The following is a 19,513-nucleotide window of genomic DNA, read 5'->3' on the forward strand; positions in this document are numbered from 1 at the left end:
CTCGAGGAAACGTTCGTGTTCTCCGAGTCAGGGGCGTATCACGCGTCGGTATTACAAAAAGATCATTTTTCCAATGATTAGAATGGTCGTTAAAGCGAATTCCGATTTATCCACGTGTACGTCGCAGCGAAAGACGACGAAAGACGAATCCTCTATTCACGCACGTACGAACGATCGTACTTTCTATCGTACTTACCAACGACTCTCTAATTACGCGATGAATCTATACACAATGAGTATTTACAATGCACGTGCAATTACGATTACCGGCCATGATATATGATTTTTTTCTTTTTTTCTTTTTTCCTTTTTGTTTTTTTCACGGCACATAGACACGACCGCGCACGTATACGTACATAATCCTTTCATCCTAAATACGGTAGTACTTGCTATAGTTAATCGATGTCGAAGTTCTATCGATCCGTTCCTGTGACCAGTCGTTTACTACGATCAATCGGTATGCGACGTGCTGCACACTCGCTCTTACCTTTCGGATCGCATGATCCAAACCTTCGAAAGGACGTTGACCGGTGTTGTACCAAGAGTGTAGCAAGTGTATCAAATGCTTATGCAGCTGGGCATAAGAGTATGTCGCGTGCATCGTGTGTACACCAGCGAGCCGAGTTACGACTCGCAGGGGGAAAGAAACTCTCTAACAAAAGAGAAAGAGACAAAGAGAGAGAAAGTAGAGTTTCCTCTTGTACATATTTGCAACGGGCACGCGTATATCTTTTTATAGGTTGTGACAAAGACCGAAACGAAATAGGCAATAGAAAAGTGCAAGCGAACCGAAATCCGAAACAGATAGGAAACGAAGAAATATGGTGTCTGTCTGCGCTGTCCAACACCCGCACCAAAACACGCAATCGATGCGTCGTCGCCGTCTCACTGCGCTCCTCGTCAGCTAAATACGAGAGTCTCGGTCATGTCGTTTAGTTAGATCCTTAAACGCTTCGAATTAGCAAGCTGAAAACCAACGCTGCGTGGGTATCCTGCGTGTCTTGCGTAAAAGAACGTTTTTTTCGACCGGTAACCGGTAAAGGCGAAATAAATTCGTTAGGAAATTCACCGTACCTGCAAAATCCTGTACCAATGATTTATTGCGTATTGTTAATCGAAGAGGTATCGTGAGATTACGAAATCGATCATTTACTTTTTAAAAGTTAAGAAAATGATTTAAGGCCGATAGGGAGAGGTGGATAAAGGGATGGAAACTTTGTTCAGGATCGTACCGTCTGTATGAAAAATTGTTTCTTCCTTTATAATATATTTAGAAAAAAATACGTGTCTATTATTCTTGGCTGTCCCGAAACGTTCGAAGTTTCATCTAAATCGGAGTCGAATCTTGTTAGTTCCACTAAAAAAGATCTAGCAAAGGTCTGTATGTACACATGTGCGTGATATACGTTTAACTATCCAATCGACAAGAGATCGAACTTTGTATTGTCCTTTCTTTCTAAAAATCACGAAAGATTTGACATTCCTTTAGAGCAAGACGATCGCCCGATAAATCGGAATCGAATTCCTTGCGAGAGAAATACCACGTCTGACGACCCTGGGCGGCCAATCGTAATTACGTCATCGTAGCGACAGATATAGAATCACTGTCACTTTCAGTAAATACATATAAACGCAGGTCATAGTCCCTCATCATTTCTTTCTCAAGTTTCTCTGTATGCTCTCCTACCCTTAATTTTTCCCCTTCACCCCTACCCTGTTCCTTCCTCGCACGAACTACTCGATATCTTTCCCAATTTTTCCTTTATCTCGCGATAATACAACTTTCTTAGCATTCTTAGACATTTATCTTCTCTCATTGTCGCGGGCAAATATTTCTTTTAAATATACATAACAATTTGAGAAGATTATGGATTCTAAAAATAAGCTCTTCTCGCTGTTACGGGATTGCGTAGAAAGCAGTAGAAAATATCCAATCTGCTCCGAGTCATCATCAGAGCCCCTTAAATAGGATAAAAGTAGAAATATTTTTCCAAGCGGAAAGACGAAAGGTAAAATGTCAAATTTACGTAACGCGTTACACAGGGTGTATGTCGTGTCAATCTTCTTGCAAATTTTCTATCCCGTTAATGGACAGGAGACCATTGTGCTTATGGCCAACCGCTACGTAATCCTCTAGTTCCTCGCGTCCTCTTCCCACCGTCTCGACTTCGATAAAATCCGCATGAATGCCAAGCATTGATAAATTCGAAACAAATTGTTGCACGAAGTTCAAAAAAAATTTCCTCGTGTAAACTTCACACGAGTAGCGCAGTTGTTTTACCTGTTGCGTCGTGGTTTACGCGCTCCTTTGCCATTCCTACCATTCGCATTCCGTGTCGCGTGGAAAGGAAGAGAACTCTCGAGGGATCGTTTCAAGGGTTTACCAAGTACAGTGTCAAATAAAAATATTCGATTAAAAAGAAGGGGACCGCTATAATCGTATGTATCTGGGTATTTGGGTAGTCTCCGTTTGGTAACCTTGGTTATAACCTCGTTTCGAGAGTATGGCATACGGTGTCGACCGTTGAACCACGAACCACGAATCACGAATAGCATTCGTCCGAGGTTCGGGGTTCGATGTTCCAGCTTGTTCTATCGTCTCCTTTGATCGTCGTCCGCGATCGAAAACTCACCGATCTTGCGCCTGTACTTTCCTGAACGTTGCTTCTGCGACGATTAACGGATTGGAACTTACGCGTACACAATCTTATTCGTACTTTCGAAATCCATTGCTTCGCCCTTACGTAATATTCCCTCGATCTAATGTTGATTCAATCTCTCTTTCGTTAAAAAGGTAAAAGTACCTTAGCGAAATACGAAGAAGCGCGAAGCTTGGAATTTTAATGCACACGTGTCGATGAGACTTCAGAAAATACTTTTTACAGCTGATGTTTCGTTAAGCAATCAAAATGAAAGAAATAAAGTAGAAAAGTGAGAAACAAGTGAAGATGAAAGAAAATTGACGTGTACCCATTAAAATACAAAGAGCCGAACGATTCCGCGGTAGAAATTACACGGTTTGATTAAATCATGCCTTAAGTGCGTTCGTAAAATAGAAGCACTCGCGATTTCGATTTTTTAGCGATAATTTATCAGGCTATTATTTACCATTTACGAGTATATTACGGCTGCAACATTTGACAGATATGTTCGTTTAATCGTCGGCTAACCTCGTTATAGTCATCGTTCATCTCGATGTAAAGGTAGTGTGTCATAAAGCTCTAGCAAGGCGACAGTTAATTTACCGTTTCATTAACAGTGTGTTTTCTAGTTGACATGAAAAGCGTGAACGGGCACCGTTAGATACACCGTAACTAACTCGCTATTCGATGGTCTTTCATTAACGATCGAAAAAGCTAATGTCGAATCAGTGCAAAGCAAGTGGCTGCTGCGCCGGGTGCGACATCGAACAGTCTGTCTGTCCACCAAGATCTCCACGACAGATTATTCTAGCGCCTCCTATTCCTCGACGAACCCAATGGAAACCTTGTTGCATACGTAAATATCATTATCCCTGTCCAGCTCACGCAAGACCTTACCGACTAATACGTTTCACCGATTTCGACTTGCTGTCCCAACATTAAACCAAACATCATCATGTGGATCCCAGATGGTTAAAATCTGTTCAACGTTTCCAAATTTCCAGAGATTTTGGTTGACGTATAACGACTGTATGCGAATTTTACAAAAATGTACAAATTAATGGCGAATTGGTAATTAGAAGCAGCATTTATTACCTTTACATTTTCTATCTGTAACATGAACGCAGGCTGATGCGCACAAAACTTGGACTCGTGCTAAATGAAAGAAAAGAAAAAATATAGAGGAAGGAAAGAAGAACAAGGAGCATTTTAGTGCGTAAACCGTAACACTATCTTTGCATAAATGGCAAGACAAGCTGCGAACGTTATCTTGAAAATCATATAAAAAGCTCAAGTTTAGTCGACATACGAAACGTCCTTTCCTCTTTCGTGGCAAACTGATAGACGCAAAAGTATGCGACGCTACGCAGTCAGACGCACCGACCGATAAAATAACAAGTTTGTTACGCGTTTGCGTTTATTCGTCGCGATATCAAATCGGTAGCATATCCGTTGACCCTTAAAAGTTGCCATCAAAAGAAATCACGTTTATATTATTATGGATAAAATCTCACGGTACTTTTTTTCGGTTTCTTTTTATCTCATTTCGATTAAATAGTTCATACTGTTACGCGGTATTAAATTAAAGATAGAAAAACCATCTTTTACGATGCTTATGCAAATAACATCAATGCAATGGTATTATTACGGGACAATAATACTAAAACAAAATTTCCCTTACGAGTTAAACGAGTGAAGTGCAATTTGACAAAATTTAACAAAACGGGCCATATTTATTCCTTATCGTCGATTTTCATTCGCCGACATATTTTTCTATGACTAACCGATTAATCGATGAAAGAACAGTTCTTCTTTACTCGACACCACATTCTCATCGTTTCGAAACGGACCTGTCCATCTATTCGAGGCAGATTTCCGAGAAGGATAGATAGTGCCTGATGGACAATGGGAGAAGAAAGGCAAGACGTTACTCTCGACGATCAACCTCGACAAACCACTTTCCCTTTCCCCGACCGTATTTTCGAATCGTTGCTTACTATATAAGTACGGAAGCTTCCACAGTAGTAATTTATCATCTTTTCCATTTCACAGTGTGAGACAACAAACAATGGAAGTAATTCGGCAAGAAAGTACGCAGGTAGACCGAGCATGAGCAGAGACGATTGCAGCTGTCAGATCAGCATTGATTCATCGATTCGTTTAACTCGCTAACGCCGTGCTCTGTCGCCTACATTGTTCGTCTACAGTGGCTTATGAAAGTGTTTGAACGGTTATAGAAACTTCTTCTGAATATAGTATACGTATTATACAAAAGATTTTATACGAGAATGTACTATACATAACTTACTATTTCAATTTCACTGCATTTATTAACATCCGCAATCTTTCTGTCAGTTTAGAAGACTCTTTCTAAAGTTTAACTTGTAGTTCAAGTATTAAGCGATCCATAGATAAAGAGTCAAATAACGAAATCGTTCTACAAATATTTGACAATTACAAACATTGGTTTTATTATTGTTTTTTGGAAGCCAGTTTAATCTCTTCACAATATATTATTTTAAGTATTCGCGATGATTATAAAAGATTAAAAACATAGCAGTTCGATTTATCCGTAATTTTATAATTAAAATACAGCTTGCTAAAAATATGCTGATCTTCGAATACTTTCGAACAGTAATGTAACGTTGCAAGTGGTTATTTTCTTGTTTCGATGTTCGCCCTTTTTTCATATGCGAAAATTCAAAAGTTCTACCAAAAATCTAACTATTTAGCTGCTTTGCATCTAGAGAGCTCGCTTTCACGCCCGCCGGGTTTTTTCGTCATTAACGCGACAAATTCAACGGTCGTAATCCGTAACTACGGACTGAGAAACCACGTATTTCGGAAACGTAAGTCGAACCTGTTCAAGCGGTATGTATATACATATATACATATATTGCGAGAACTCTTGCTAATCCGAGACGTAACGCTTTCATTTGACACACGTAATACGTGTATGGGAAAACGAACAAAAATCACTTTTACATATACATTTTTAACCTTGAGGAGTCCGCTTTATCGCGTTCAGATTGCAGTACAAAACGAGTGGCACGATATTTTAATCGTAAATATCTTTCGTTCGATGAAATTTATGATTAAACTAAACGTAATCACCTAATCTTTATAATATCGCGATCCTGTTCTAATTTTAGCAATCAAAGAACATTTATAACGTTTCGAGAAAACGATTGAAACGAAAAAACATGCATTGCAAAATGGTCAAAAGAACGTATCAAGGTTAAGCGTGATCTAACTTTGGTCATCTGTGAAATTGACATTCTGTGTAACGAAATAATTGGGAAATATGACATTTACATTATTATCGAATATATTCAGACGTCAAGAATGTACGTCACTTATCTAACTACGATAAGCATGACCCAACCTACATAAAATACTTTGCGCGAAAAAATACGTCAGGATGGCAATATCTGCAGCACTAGCGCTGAGACGCCTGGCGCCTAAGTATCGAGCGTCTGAACTGTTATGTATGTATGTATAGTATACATGTATCGCGTCCATGGGTCTCATTCGTATCCTCAAAAACACGGGCAAGCAGCCAGATACGATCGTATCCTGGTCATCCGAGTTTTCAATGTAGAGAATCACTTTTCTAATTGTAAACTTTCCTGTAATTGTGTGCAGTACAGTAGCTATTCAAATTGGTTTCTCTCTAAGTACTTACACCGGATCACATCCACGTATCGGCTAAATGAAAATTGCCCGGTTTCATTACGGTACTAATGAAATTTCGAAACGTTTGACACATGATATATCCGTAAAAGGTTTCAGCAAATTGTCCGAATACTTTCGTGAGCCACTGTAGATATTTTACCTACAAGAATGTAGACAGGAAATGCAGAATCCTATCCAGGATCGGTATCCGTATATCGAGAATGGCTGTCGATGAATAACAGTCTTTTTTCTTTTATCGATAATCACTGGAGAATGCCTATGTTGTTGCTGATGCGAGTTTTGACGCTCGCGATGATACACCTACGACCGATTGCGTAAGACATTAAAGTTAGCGCGCGCGGGCTTGGTCTTACTTTCAGCGTGTCAAGGACATCGGCGACAGACCCTGTCGGCCTAATTCCGTAAGATCGTTGCCAGGACGTGCGGACATAAAAAATCTCACCAACGTATTTTCTCTCTCTCTCTTTCATTTTTTCCGTTTCCGACTCTATACGATACGCAGGCAGATATCATACCGACTATCACGATCTACAATCACGGCTTCTATGTACGCCCGAACAAGTATACATACGCGCGCATATACAAACAGGTAAAACTATTCGAACCTCGATCGTTGTACTTTAACAAGTTTGCGTAATCTTTTGAAAGAGTAACGGGAAGCTAATTCAAAGAAGAAACTATCAATTTACCACGAAGAAAGATATCTACGTATTGATGGTTTACGTGTCGTAGTAGTCGTTGTCTCGTGTAACGTTCGTATCGTGTATGTCAGAAGTGGAGATTTTCTTGGCTCTCAGGAAAGTACGCGACGATAGACGCGTTGTCCTTGACACGGAGCGAACACGCCGTCATCGTCGTCGTCTCGAGTACTCGAATGAATTTTACTCTTCAGGCGTCGAAAGTGAAACACCCAAGCTATTTAGAGGCAACGTGACTGGAAATTTTTAATCGAATAAATTATTGCTCGGACTACGGATGATTATATTTGGACAATTTTCTCTCTGATCGTTCCTTCGTTTCCCCTGTTTCCGTAGCTTGTACTTTCAATTTCGTTTCTCGTACCTTTTACCCTTCTTTCTTTCTCTCTTGTACGCGACAACGTCTTCTTGCTTTATTGTACGAAAAGAGAAATCATCATTGAGAAAATGTGTGAAAAAGATCGTGTAAGTAATGATAACCGTTAACATTATGTTGTTAGGTTAAACAGTTGCATAATATAGAAGCGCGCCATTCGTAAAACTCGCTGAAATCAATTGAGTTCGTTTCTAATTTAAAAAAAGAATGTTCGTAATATGTAGAATAAAACGTAGTGGTATAGTAGCTTTCACGATAGCCGATAGTATTACGTAAATCGTCCTAGGCACCGTTTGAACAATTGTTTTGATTTAACAAAGCTGAAATTCCTTTTTTGCCATTTCTCTTTTACATTAATAAACTGTATTTTTGATTAAGATACCGTCTTCCTTTGATGTAACTTGTGTGGGGAACCATCGTGCAAAATTCAAATCAACGCGATCATCTGATAAAAGGGAAATAAGAAAAAAAAAAGGAAAGAGCAGAATAAAAACACTGTTCGTTCGATACTGCCTTTCCTTCCTTTTCGTTTACCCATTTATCAGTCTTGTACAGCGAATTCATAGAAATCGAATAGTTCTCAGGCAAATTACGTATTCGTCTATCTAACCAAACAATCATACCATAGATCGTGCGAATCAACAAGTTCGATGAACCTTTTGATCGAATTCCCTTCTGTACGCATTGAAAAAACTTTGTTCGTGATCTCATCGAATCTCTTTATGAATAAGCTATTTCTTCATCGTATCTACGTGTCGTGCGATTCAATGCCAAAATCGTTTCAAAATCATTTGTTCGAGTGTCGTAATGCGCGTAACTACTTGATCTTGAATTCTACACATGATGTTGTCGCATGTGAGCTGATTTTCTTCCTCTTGCAATTAGTATACTTTGTTTATTGTTCGCCCGAGCCGAAGCACCCAGTGTACCGAGCCTCTTCTTCGCCTATACCATACTAATAATACGTACACGATTCTAATGAAAATACAGTATATACGCTTGTGAAAAATTTGAAGATACAAGAGTGTACATGATACACAATATACACATAATAAAATATCTAAAATATAGTACTAGAATCGATGTACCCTAGGTTCGAAAGATTAGAGGTTGACTAACAGATTAAATTGCATGTTTAACTCCCAACCCTTGTATAACGATGATCAGGTCAACTCTGAACTCTGAATTTTATCGATAATACAGTCACGCTAATAATACATCGCTTACACTAGCGATTAGATAGCTATTACTAATAGTTGGATTATCACGTGACTAATTATGTTTACTTTTGCTGGCTGGATTTCCTGGCAATTGTATGCTAATGATTTTCTTAGAACTTTAAAAGTCCTTCTCCCAGTTGAAACGAATGTGACATCGAGATGTATAAAATTCCAGAATAACAACATAGTTAATTTCTATTCGATGCTGTCAGAATACTACCACTCCACGATTTCATTGTATATTTATCGTAAACTACGCATGACAATGATACACGTGTTCTTTCATCGTGTCATCGCGTTTCATTTCGTTTCATCTGTATTCCGGTGCTATCTTATACGCATATATTTTGGACGTTATGTCTATAAAGAAACACGAAGGAGAATCGAAAGATACGAAAAAAACAGATAACTCTTTCGCAATGAATTGCATATTAAGCAAGAAATTTGGAATCGACGAACTTCAAGATCACTTTTTCGAGGCAAGTATATTCATCGTGAATCAAAATTCGAACGAATATTATTTTACATTTTCGATATATTTCTGCATGCGAAATAACCTCCTGTCGATTGTCAACTCCTGTCTCGTTAAGAATTAAGCAAATTCACGTACCTATACTTGGCAAGCTTTTCAAACTCAGCTTTCTCAAACGCGAAGCCTCCAACACAATTCTGTTATTCTTGATCTTCGTCTTACTACGAGCCATGGAATCTTCCTGACTTCACTCGTACTACGGATTTAGACCCACGATTTATACATATATATCGTAAAGTGATATACAGGATCGTATTGAAACAAATCATGGAAAAACAAACGTAATCGGTGCAACTCGTTTCTCTGTTTTCACGATCAGGTTTACCGTCAGACACTTACTAGCCGTGCCGCTGACACTGGCATTGGCCTACTCTCTCCGGTATAGTTCGTTCTCCCCTGCTTACCTTCATAGTCTCGCTTTCTTTCGTATGTTTTCGTCTTATCGTTGAACGCAACTCACTCCGTTTCTATGATCGCGGAAAACTCGAATATATAAATTAAGCTTGATAAACGTTCGCAACACGTATCACGGATGCGATGCTATGCTGGAGGCCGTGTAACAGAGAAACAAAGAGCTGATGAACTGCGTTTTCTATCTGAGAGAAAGGAAATAAGTGAATAGGTATTTATAAACATCATTCGATCGTGACGATACAGATATATGTACACAGATAATAGTTGCACAAAAGAGTATTTCTTCATTAAAGGGTTGTTGTCTTACGAATGATCGATAATGACAACAACCACGATAATGATAATGATAACGATAAGAAAAGAAGCCTCGTTTTTTCGGTACGACCTAGTTTTCAGTGAAAAAAGTCATCCGTTTCTCGTTCATTCCCGTGTCAAGTGCCACGCAATACAAATCGACGCATGTGAATACAACCATCCAGTATGTGAGCATACTACACGATCGACCAACCGGATAGGACAAGTGTCGAGTGGATAAGTGTCTGCGAACCCTTTCAGTTTGGAAACGCGTGCAAACACGCACGATGCACGCGAAATCGCGACACTCCGACCTGAAATGTACACGTATTCCAGTTCTTCTTCCTCCCAATCTCCATACTGTATCCTTGTCGTAATTATATTTGATTCTCCTATTGGATTGGATAAAAGGTAGTTTTCTCTCCTTTTTTCTAATGAATTTCTATCAATTAATTTCTATCAAGTAATGAAAAAAAATCGAATCCCATATATTCGAGAAATTTTGAATCTTGAATTTTCCTCTATCTGTTCCAATATAACATAGTTTCATTGTTACTTATCACGGTCTTTACAAAATTTATTCAAGAAATGAAAGAGCCTCTAGAGCCTGTAAATAGACCGAATTTTTCAAGAAGACTCATGAAGCTATAGACAGTCTAATTCGGATTAAATCTTTTTTAACTCTCGCGATAGATTCTCCAAGCAACCTAATCTATGCAAATTTGTATAAATTCATATTTTCATAAATGCAATTTAAAGAGGCGAGAGCTGAGCCTCGTCAAATCTTACGACGAGTGCCATACTTTGCATATTTTAAATACATTCTGTGTATTTTTGCACCTTTAAATTTCCCATAAGTGCATAAACATTCACCGTCTATTGATCATATTTGCGCAGCATCCTCCCTTCGATTAACGCTACGAAATGAAATGTGCAAGTACGTTCGAGATACAACGGACACGCTCAAGATCGTAGTTCGTGGAAACTTTTATTTGAATGAAATCGCACTTTCTTTTACCGTGTACACGCGTTCCGGAGTACCTTTCGTTCGAGGACAAGCAAAGGTCCACAACAACCAAGGAAACTGAGGTACGGTGCAACGACCGATCGTCAAGTAGGTCGGTTGTGGGCGCACGCAATCGTCGCAACGATTTTGAAAAACTGTCGTTCTACTTTTACATGGGAGCACTTTCACGGTCGCTAACCCCACGACAACGACACTTGCCATATATTTTGCATCCTCTCGTACTGCCTATACGTACGTATATACATAGCTGGCTATAAGTATTAGGAGGACGTCTACTCGCTATGTTTATTAGAGAACTGAAACAAATTTTACTTTATTTGACATTTTACACTGGTAGCTGCGCGTGGCGCGAACGAAATAGCAGATTTATTAATAAAGTAACTAGATAATAGAAGAGAAGAGCAAAGAAGAGCAATCAATTTGTATTAAATAACAACAGGTGTCTTAGCTCGTAAATAGCAGTGTGGTCACTTTGTTTGCGAGTGTTAATACGATGTTAGTGTTAACTTATGTGCATAAATTTCTTGGCAAATGTAACTGTTAGACTCGTATCCTTTTATCGATAGATGATACGGAATTTGATGCATCTTAGATATAATAGATATAATATGGAATAGCGTGTAAAATATCCGAAGCGGAGTACTCGTTATAATACTTGCTTCGCTGTAGAACATTATTTTCATACAGGGATATATAGGGAAAGAAAGAGAAAGGAGGAAAAGCTTGTCACGACTATTGGCTGTTCTTTAAGTCTCGTTTGGATTAGTCAAGTTACTTGAATTCAAACGAGTGGAAATCAAATGACGTGATTAATAAGAACGAGTCAAGTAAATAACAGTTTTACGCTGATAAACACGTTTTAAGTTACTCGAATGTATGTAAATTGAAGGAATTCAGATAACTTGACTAATTTGAATCAAGTTTTACGAATATAAGTACTACATAACATTAAGAGTAGAACGAATTCAAATCGTGAACATCTTGAAACGATGTTTGTTGTTGCTCATCCTTGACACCGTTTACGAATCAACCCTACTCGTGATCACGCGCATATGCGATTAGTCGATCGAACGTTGTACCGTCGCAATTGAAATCATCTCACAGATAAAGCACGGTATCGTACAAATTAATACAATTCTGCGACTAGTGTAGCATCGATCGAAGTTTGTCCACGAAGAAGCATCAAATTTTGTATTATTACAATAATAATACTATTATTGTTAGATACAACCATTGCTGGTAGGTAAAAGCGTTGTTTGTTTAAAAACATCGCGACCGATTTTTATTTACGTTAATCAAAACTTTCCATTAGATAAAAATTCTACGGTCGATGAGAGATACTTTTCGACGCTAGAAAAATACAATTAATACGAAAGTAATCGAAATAACGTAACAAATTTCTACAAATAAATAAACAAGAGGGGAGACAGGAAAATTTGCACGTCCATGTATCTTCATGATCGTTGTGATATACAGCAGAGGGATATACGTTTTTTAGGGAAAGAGCGAGACAGATCTCTCAGAGCGAATAAACAAGAAAGAGTACGAAAAAAGGGGTGTTAACACAAAGTGGAAGAAGGGAAAAAAGAGAAAGGAGAGGAACGCAGAACGAAGAGAAACGCGAGTGCGCCTGTGCGACTGCATGCGTCGCTGCGAGGACGCCATAGTACCGCAACCCGCCGTCCGCCGTCGTCCCGGCGCCACAGTCTTTCTCTCCGTATGTACGGAGCCGGCTGAAGCTGATCGTTCAGCACGTACCTTCTTCCCTTTCATTTTTAACGTGTACGTCTACTCTATTTCTACACACTTCTTTTACGATGGTGAGTGAAATAGCTGACATTTGAAAAGCTGCAAATCGTACTGCCGCTTAAAAATTCCGATTCAATTTGTCAGACTTGCACGCCTACATCCTTGACAACCAAACGCGAATTCGAATAATTCCTTATCGACACACCTCGTTTACTCTCCAACTCGAAAGTTTGTTCTCTTTCTTCTAACACCGACTACAAAGTTCCCTCTCTTTGGTCGTTTTAATTTATATCGACACATCGTTTCGTTACTTATCTCGCACTCTTATCGGTGATTGCACGTATATATCTTTTTTTTCTTAATAAAAGCCAATCTTATACGATTTGAACGAAACTTTCTCATTGCTATTCAAGGGAAATCAATAAATCGCTCGATCGACTTGCCTTTATTCCTTTCGACATTCTATGTGACGGTACGTGTCAGTGCGGTCCGAAGAACGGAAATTGAAGTGGGAAACAACTTGGAGGATTCTACTCCGTAGAGAAGCTTTTCTAAATCACCGCGAGATCGCAGCACCTCTCTTGGAATTGTCACTTTACATCGATATGGTCACTTTTTCGTGAAACTGCTATTATTCTTTTTATCCATCGAATGAAGCATTGAAGTTGTAAAAAATAAAAATAAAATAAAACCACATCTCTGTGCTTCCCTAATTCTATGTAAATGATACACTTTTATCAAAGGGGGTAACATCGTCGTCTTCGTCTTCATCATCGTTTTCGCCTTTGCCGACGTGGTCATCGTCGTCGTCGTTGTCGTCGTCCTCGTCATCGTCGTCGTCGTCTTCGTCGTCGTCTTTGCCGTCATTGCCATCGTCGTCATTGTTATCGTCATCGTTATCGTCATCGTCATCGTCATCGTCATCGTTATTTTTATTGTCGTTATTACCGCTATTATCGTGCTTCTGCTCGTCATTGCCATTATAATCGTTGCCGTTTCTAACTCTCGTTACCCTCGTCTTTCTAATTTTTTTTAACGTTTAGCAATATATCTTGAAATTGTACATAAAAAACTTCACAGGTACTTCCAGACACGAATCTGACAAATCTTCTTCGTGAGCAGCAACATCAGCAGCAACGGCAGCAAGAACAACAACGGTGTCAGCATAAATGTTATTACGAAGGTAATAGACAATTTCCATTAGAACGGGAGAACCGACAATGCAAATCCACGGAAAATGAGAATTCAGAAGAGATATCGATAACGAACGTTACGGATGGAGAGAGCTTATGTTATAGTTTAGCTCTGATACGAGGTCGCACGTCGATGGCGTATAGCTTCATCACCGTACGAAATGAAAATAATCAAAGTTCCGAGTGGCCAATCGTATCTGGTGAATTTCGTGTAATAGTAGAATTGACACGAGGTCCGAACAGGTTGGAATTAGAAGTGGCGGGCCAAAAAAAGGGACTAGTTCTAATTCACGAGCCGAGAACGACGAGACTGCGTGTAACTCCTGTCTACGTGGTTTGTTTTGGACACGATGGATATTTCCAAGGTCCACAAGGAGAAGACCAGTCGCCGGAAAGTGCGACGATAAGGATAGGTCTCGGTGCCCGACTTTTACAAACTCTCACCGCCGAGAAGTTAAGGGAGGCGGGTTACGGAAGGAAAACGTTTCAACTGGAACGAGACTTGGGTGGTATGGAATGCTTGATAATGCACAGCATGCTCGACGTCGATCAGGCACGTGCAATGAATCAGCGCGAACTTTGGAAATTCATTGCGCGAGAATTAATGACCGGTCCCTTGGCATCGGAAGATCGCAAATATCTTGCGTTTCTTTCCTGTACCAGATATCGAGGCGCGCCAAATCCACGCACTCGCGAAGATATTCTCGCGAGGACGCAAGGACACGCCGCGCTCGGTGGAGGTGGATTAGCGTTATTCGGTTCGGCATGTCTTCATACATGGCCTACCTGCATGGCGCAAATATTGCCTAGATTCCTCGACGCTACGGTCATCGATACCGAACAATTGATGGATGACAGTAATTACCGCGGTACGCACGGTGGCTGCTTCGCCACGACTCTTGGCTCGGTTCTCCACGAATTAGGACACACTTTTGATCTCGGACATACTCATGAAGGCATAATGGGCCGCGGATTCGATTACGTCGATCGTGTCTTTGTTGGAGCGGCTGGGATCGATTTCAATCGCAACCCCGTTTTACGAAGAGATCCTCAACACACAACGATCGCACTGAGTAGACCGCTCAGCGTGACAGTCACGATACAAGAACCATACGCTATGTTAGGGAGTCCTCGAAGAAATCGCTTACTTTCCGAATCGTCCCGTCCTTCGTCTTCTCAAAACCCTTCCCAATTACTTGGCAGGCTATCCGCACCCGCTAGTCCTGAATTAAACAGATCCTTTTCCAAGAGTCTGATGCAACCTGCATCGGAACAAACCTCTTCCAATTTGCAAACTGATCGTACATTTTGGTCACCATCCTGCGCAGCGTTTCTTGCTTATCATCGATGGTTCAACAACGAAATGGACAACGTTTTCAACCGACCTTTCCACGACATCGAGTACGATGGGAAAAGGTATAATAAAATGTTTCTCTTCCAATTTTGATTCACTGGCGCATATACGCCCAATACACGTACACAAAACTTGCACATACACTCACTTACTCAGCCTCTTCCGTTGTTGCTATTATAGTTTTAAAACGGTTATTGTTTATATATGTATGTATATACGTTTCTTTTTTTTTTATCATAGAAACGTCGTAAGATCACGCTTCGGAGTACGAGTAATAGAGCTCAGAAAAACATCTGGTGGAATGGTAGTTGGTTCTAAACAGTTTCCAGGCTCTCGACCACCTCTGGAGGCGTTAGTTCCACCAGCTCCATCTCATTGTCTTACCGCACTGACTCTCGTCGCTGAAGATTCGACTGGCAATGTTCTCAAATATCCACTTCCAACGGCGTTTTAAACTTTCCAAGGTTATTGTCATTTTGCCACGATTTTATATCTTGAAAGCGGGAATATAGCCAATGTCGAACGATAAAAATCGACGCCGTTGAATCAACGTCCTATGTTTTTATAATCTTCGCATAGCGAGTAAGCACGATTAATATTAATAATAATGCTTCGTCGCTAATGCTAATTCGAACGAAGATAACTTCAAGCTCAATATGTATTTGCTTACTAATTAATTATTGATATTTCCTACGAGCTTGTTTCTCTAATGCGCTATATTTGAAGAGAAATTTTTCCCAGTTTTATCGGTTTTTGTGAAAACTGTAACAGTAAAGCTTTCCGTATTGGACTCGAAAAACCTTATTGCCCTGTGTACGCTATTTATAACAAAATAAAATCATAGAGAGACACAAAGAGAAAGATAGATAGATAGATAGATAGATAGATAGATAGAGAAAGAGAGCGTGTGTGCGTGCATGTGTTTAAACATGGAAGGAGAAAATGAGAATTTCATACGTCATACAATGTTATTAACTACATACTTCATTTCATTAAATTCTAACATATTTTGTAAATACTATAGAGTTTTGTAGCAACTATTGATACATTGTATTTGATAAAGAAATACATATATTGTGCATTGACATTTCTATGTACGAATGTGTGAACGAATGTATACAATAACACTACAGAAGGAACGAATGCTATAAAACCAGAATCTCTATTTCTTATTGCCGAAAATACGATAAAATTGTGAAATTGCCACGTATAGGTATGTATAGTTTAATAACTACGAATTTAGTTTGATATATTTACAATCAAGAAATAACATTAATATCCGACATATTCTACAAACATTGGGTTACTTACATGATAGTAACTAGGATGCCTTATGGACGATAATAATTTGTAGACATAGCTAATATGAAATTGCGAAACGACTAATAAACTTGTAAAAATAATTTTGAAAAAAATAATTCAAAAGTGTCCGTAAAACCAATCCAGTTAACGATGTAATAAAATATATATTACACGACCATGCCACGTAATCGTTTAATTAAATTTTATCAGAATGTTCATCAGTTTTTTCAGTTTGTTACAGGTAACTCTAGGATAAAATTGCTATTGCAGCTTATATATTGCAGCTAACAGCTATAATCCTAAGTATTTACTTATCATAAATCGATCGATAATATATTGAAAAAGACTGCAAGAACATTATTAATATTTCTTAAAAACTTTTAAAAATAAACACTTTCGTTATACGTTTTTTGTAGTTATAACTGAAATTACGTTATCCTAATACAGAATTATGTTGTCACCTTCGTCGAGTGCAAACGATAACGAGGATGTCTTTACTTATCAAATAGAAGTTTTATTTCCAAATATCACAGAAGACAAAATAAGAACCGTTGAATTCTTAGATGCAGCTCGAGGTCTTGTGCGAATTATTGGTACGCATTTGATATCCAGTAAATATCACATAACCTACACGAAAACGAAATCTATAAAGACGAACACGAATGTTTCAGAAAAACTTGGCAAAGTGTTTGCTCCAGTTAAATATGATATCCAGGGCAACATTGATGTAAGTACATACCTTAAAATGCGATCATTCACAAGGATAATCATATATATACCTAAAAATAATTCTAGAAACTCACGTCCCGGCATGCAAAGGATAAAGAAAAAAACGCGATTCTACAAAATATGATTCTAATTGAAAAAAATACTGAAACTAAATTAATCGCTACAGATGCTCTAACGTGGTTAACCAGGTGCGTGTAGCATTTTTTCTTATGCATTTCTATTCTTTCCACTTTCTTACTTGGTTTCTGCTTAATTCGATTCGTGTGTATTAATACTTCTCCATCACTTATTCTGTTCATTAGTTAAATCGAAACTCCAATCTATAAATTACAGAGCTTTGCATATGATTCTGTTATTTTTCGAACAAATTGTCGAGGACTCGAAAACGGCAACACCAACAGAGGATTTAGTAGCATTTTTAAAAAAAGCTTATAAAGAAGCTCTACAGCCATATCACGGTTGGATGGCGCAACAACTTTTTGACGTAAGTCAGTATTTACTAAAAACGTATTCGCATACATGCGAAAAATTGTTCTTCTTTTCTTATATTATACGAAATGCATATGTACATTCTTAATTATACTATTTAATTACATTTCCAATCAATTGATGTCAAAGCATAAAAACATTCATATAATACACGTGTTGAGTTTGACGAAATATGAGTTTATATTTTTCAAATAAATTAATACTTTCTACAATTTTTCTATTTATTTACATACTATTATTTACTATAATTTTCGACTTTTTGTTAACAGCTTCTTTCGCTCATGGTTCCTACACGTTCGCAACTTTTACAAACATTTACTAATGAACAAACTACCGAGATTAGCATCATTATAAAGAGCATAGAAATTTATTTAATGCGTTTACGAGAAAACGTATTAGCGATACAGTTATTTTATAAAACTAATAACCTCTGAGATAAGACATTTTATTAGTCTGAGAATTGTGTTCATTAGGTATTGTGTTAATTGAGAATATTTGTTAAAGGAAAGATCTGCAATATTTTGCGGTATTTTAATATAATGTACTAGTATACTATACAGTAATTACACTTAGCCAGTATTTGCTCAAAATTCTATATATAATTAAAAAATGAGATTAGCTATAAAGGTATTTTAGAACAGTTTAACATCCATTTTATGTACATGTATTGTATAAATGCATTAAATAAAACACTTTAGCACGATGATCTGCTAAATTCATTAAAGCTATCGTACCTGTAATAATTTCAATAAGAAGAAGGCAAACCATAAAAGAATTGATAAATGTTTCACTATAATGAGATGGTATTCCACGATCAAAAAGGAGAAATGCCTCTAGGGGAAGTTGTATTAATATCGAGATTAACCAGCAAGTAGTTAATTCTGGAATCTAATATTAACTTTCTTGCATGACAAAAATCTACAAATCAACTAAAAAAAGTCTATTACAAATAAAGTATGATTACCTTTCCGGTAAGATTTCCAAGGTACCCTAAATATAACTTTAAACTTTCAAAAATTGAAAGTATTAGAAATATTGCTATAGTTAGCAATTTATAAACATTTGTCAAATTATTGTACTGTGAACAAATAATAAATAAAATTAATACATATAAGTTAATATAGATTAGATGTTGATTTTATAACATCATTTTATAACTTCATCACACAGATGATATTTACTTTTGCATCCAAGTTTACAACAGTAATCAACAGCCAAACTGGGAAAAGCCATAGATTCACATACAGGGCTATTTGAAATGGTAAATTAGACCTTGTTTTGTTATCTGTAAAATATATTCTATTTCAAATGAGATGTTATTCTTTTCTAATTAAAGGAATTACATTTACACAAGTTGTAACTTACAATCATGATACATTAACTTGGAAGATGTTTCATTAATAACATTTGTTGTAGTAAATTGTGACATTTTCAAAACAAATTCTGCGACATGATCATAACATTATTAAAATTAATTGTAACAATAACAATTTCCATCCAATATTTTAAGGAAATATTTATAATTGTTACACTTTTATCTTCAAACAGCTCTAAACGTTTATACAATCTAAGATTTACATCCATTCAGCATTCGTATATTTATATCTTACACATTCTTATTTTACATGTCGCTTAACACAACATACATATACATACAATCTCGATCTGGAATCTTCCGTATAGTACATTTTTTACTCTATCTCTTTCTTTCCGCTTTCTTTATACCTTCCATCCCTTTTGCAAAATTGTTTAAGAAAGAAAAGTACAAAAGTACACAAGTTTTAAATACAACGAAAAA

General features: G+C 37.7%; 4 protein-coding genes across 5 annotated transcripts in view; 2 read left to right on the forward strand and 2 right to left on the reverse strand.

Moving 5' to 3' along the window:
- Positions 1-17,563, reverse strand: part of LOC100642897 (cytochrome P450 18a1) — a 31,338-nt gene extending 13,775 nt beyond the window's left edge. Inside the window, exon 1 of the mRNA XM_048411457.1 lies at positions 17,465-17,563. Coding sequence (XP_048267414.1) covers positions 17,465-17,525 — 61 coding nt within the window. The 5' untranslated portion in view covers positions 17,526-17,563. The remainder of the gene's footprint in view (positions 1-17,464) is intronic.
- On the forward strand, positions 12,577-16,613 carry LOC125384596 (putative zinc metalloproteinase YIL108W). The gene is made up of 3 exons (XM_048411456.1): positions 12,577-12,719; positions 13,729-15,257; positions 15,436-16,613. The coding sequence occupies exons 1-3, from the start codon at positions 12,717-12,719 to the stop codon at positions 15,647-15,649; spliced, it is 1,746 nt and encodes a 581-aa protein (XP_048267413.1). The 5' UTR covers positions 12,577-12,716; the 3' UTR covers positions 15,650-16,613.
- Positions 15,704-18,418, forward strand: LOC100642345 (glycolipid transfer protein). Of its 2 annotated transcripts, none has more exons than XM_048411460.1 (6): positions 15,704-16,738; positions 16,945-17,090; positions 17,169-17,224; positions 17,293-17,414; positions 17,560-17,710; positions 17,985-18,418. In XM_048411460.1, the coding sequence occupies exons 2-6, from the start codon at positions 16,949-16,951 to the stop codon at positions 18,147-18,149; spliced, it is 636 nt and encodes a 211-aa protein (XP_048267417.1). In that variant the 5' UTR covers positions 15,704-16,738; positions 16,945-16,948; the 3' UTR covers positions 18,150-18,418. The 2 variants fall into 2 exon arrangements, with proteins under 2 accessions (XP_048267417.1, XP_012170918.1); XM_012315528.3 differs by having other exon boundaries at positions 16,727-16,800.
- On the reverse strand, positions 18,233-19,217 carry LOC100642466 (transmembrane protein 17). The gene is made up of 4 exons (XM_003400122.4): positions 19,081-19,217; positions 18,897-19,000; positions 18,680-18,793; positions 18,233-18,603 (listed from the first exon to the last, which is right to left on the reverse strand). The coding sequence occupies exons 1-4, from the start codon at positions 19,142-19,144 to the stop codon at positions 18,370-18,372; spliced, it is 516 nt and encodes a 171-aa protein (XP_003400170.1). The 5' UTR covers positions 19,145-19,217; the 3' UTR covers positions 18,233-18,369.
- Between the last annotated feature and the right edge of the window lie 296 nt (positions 19,218-19,513).

Source organism: Bombus terrestris, chromosome 13 (genome assembly GCF_910591885.1).
Source record: "Bombus terrestris chromosome 13, iyBomTerr1.2, whole genome shotgun sequence".
Taxonomy (NCBI): Eukaryota; Metazoa; Arthropoda; class Insecta; order Hymenoptera; family Apidae; genus Bombus; species Bombus terrestris.

Excerpts from the sequence above, each read along its gene's own strand:
- LOC100642345 (XM_048411460.1), top strand. The coding sequence starts at position 16,949 with ATGTTGTCACCTTCGTCGAGTGCAAACGATAACGAGGATGTCTTTACT. Across the intron at positions 17,225-17,292 it reads ATATCCAGGGCAACATTGAT|AAACTCACGTCCCGGCATGC; the intron begins GTAAGTACATAC and ends AAATAATTCTAG. Across the intron at positions 17,415-17,559 it reads GCTCTAACGTGGTTAACCAG|AGCTTTGCATATGATTCTGT; the intron begins GTGCGTGTAGCA and ends TATAAATTACAG.
- LOC125384596 (XM_048411456.1), top strand. Across the intron at positions 15,258-15,435 it reads ATCGAGTACGATGGGAAAAG|AAACGTCGTAAGATCACGCT; the intron begins GTATAATAAAAT and ends TTTTTATCATAG.
- LOC100642466 (XM_003400122.4), bottom strand. The coding sequence starts at position 19,144 with ATGTCACAATTTACTACAACAAATGTTATTAATGAAACATCTTCCAAG. Across the intron at positions 19,001-19,080 it reads CAAGTTAATGTATCATGATT|ATAACAAAACAAGGTCTAAT; the intron begins GTAAGTTACAAC and ends TATATTTTACAG. Across the intron at positions 18,794-18,896 it reads TTGTAAACTTGGATGCAAAA|TACAATAATTTGACAAATGT; the intron begins GTAAATATCATC and ends ATTTGTTCACAG.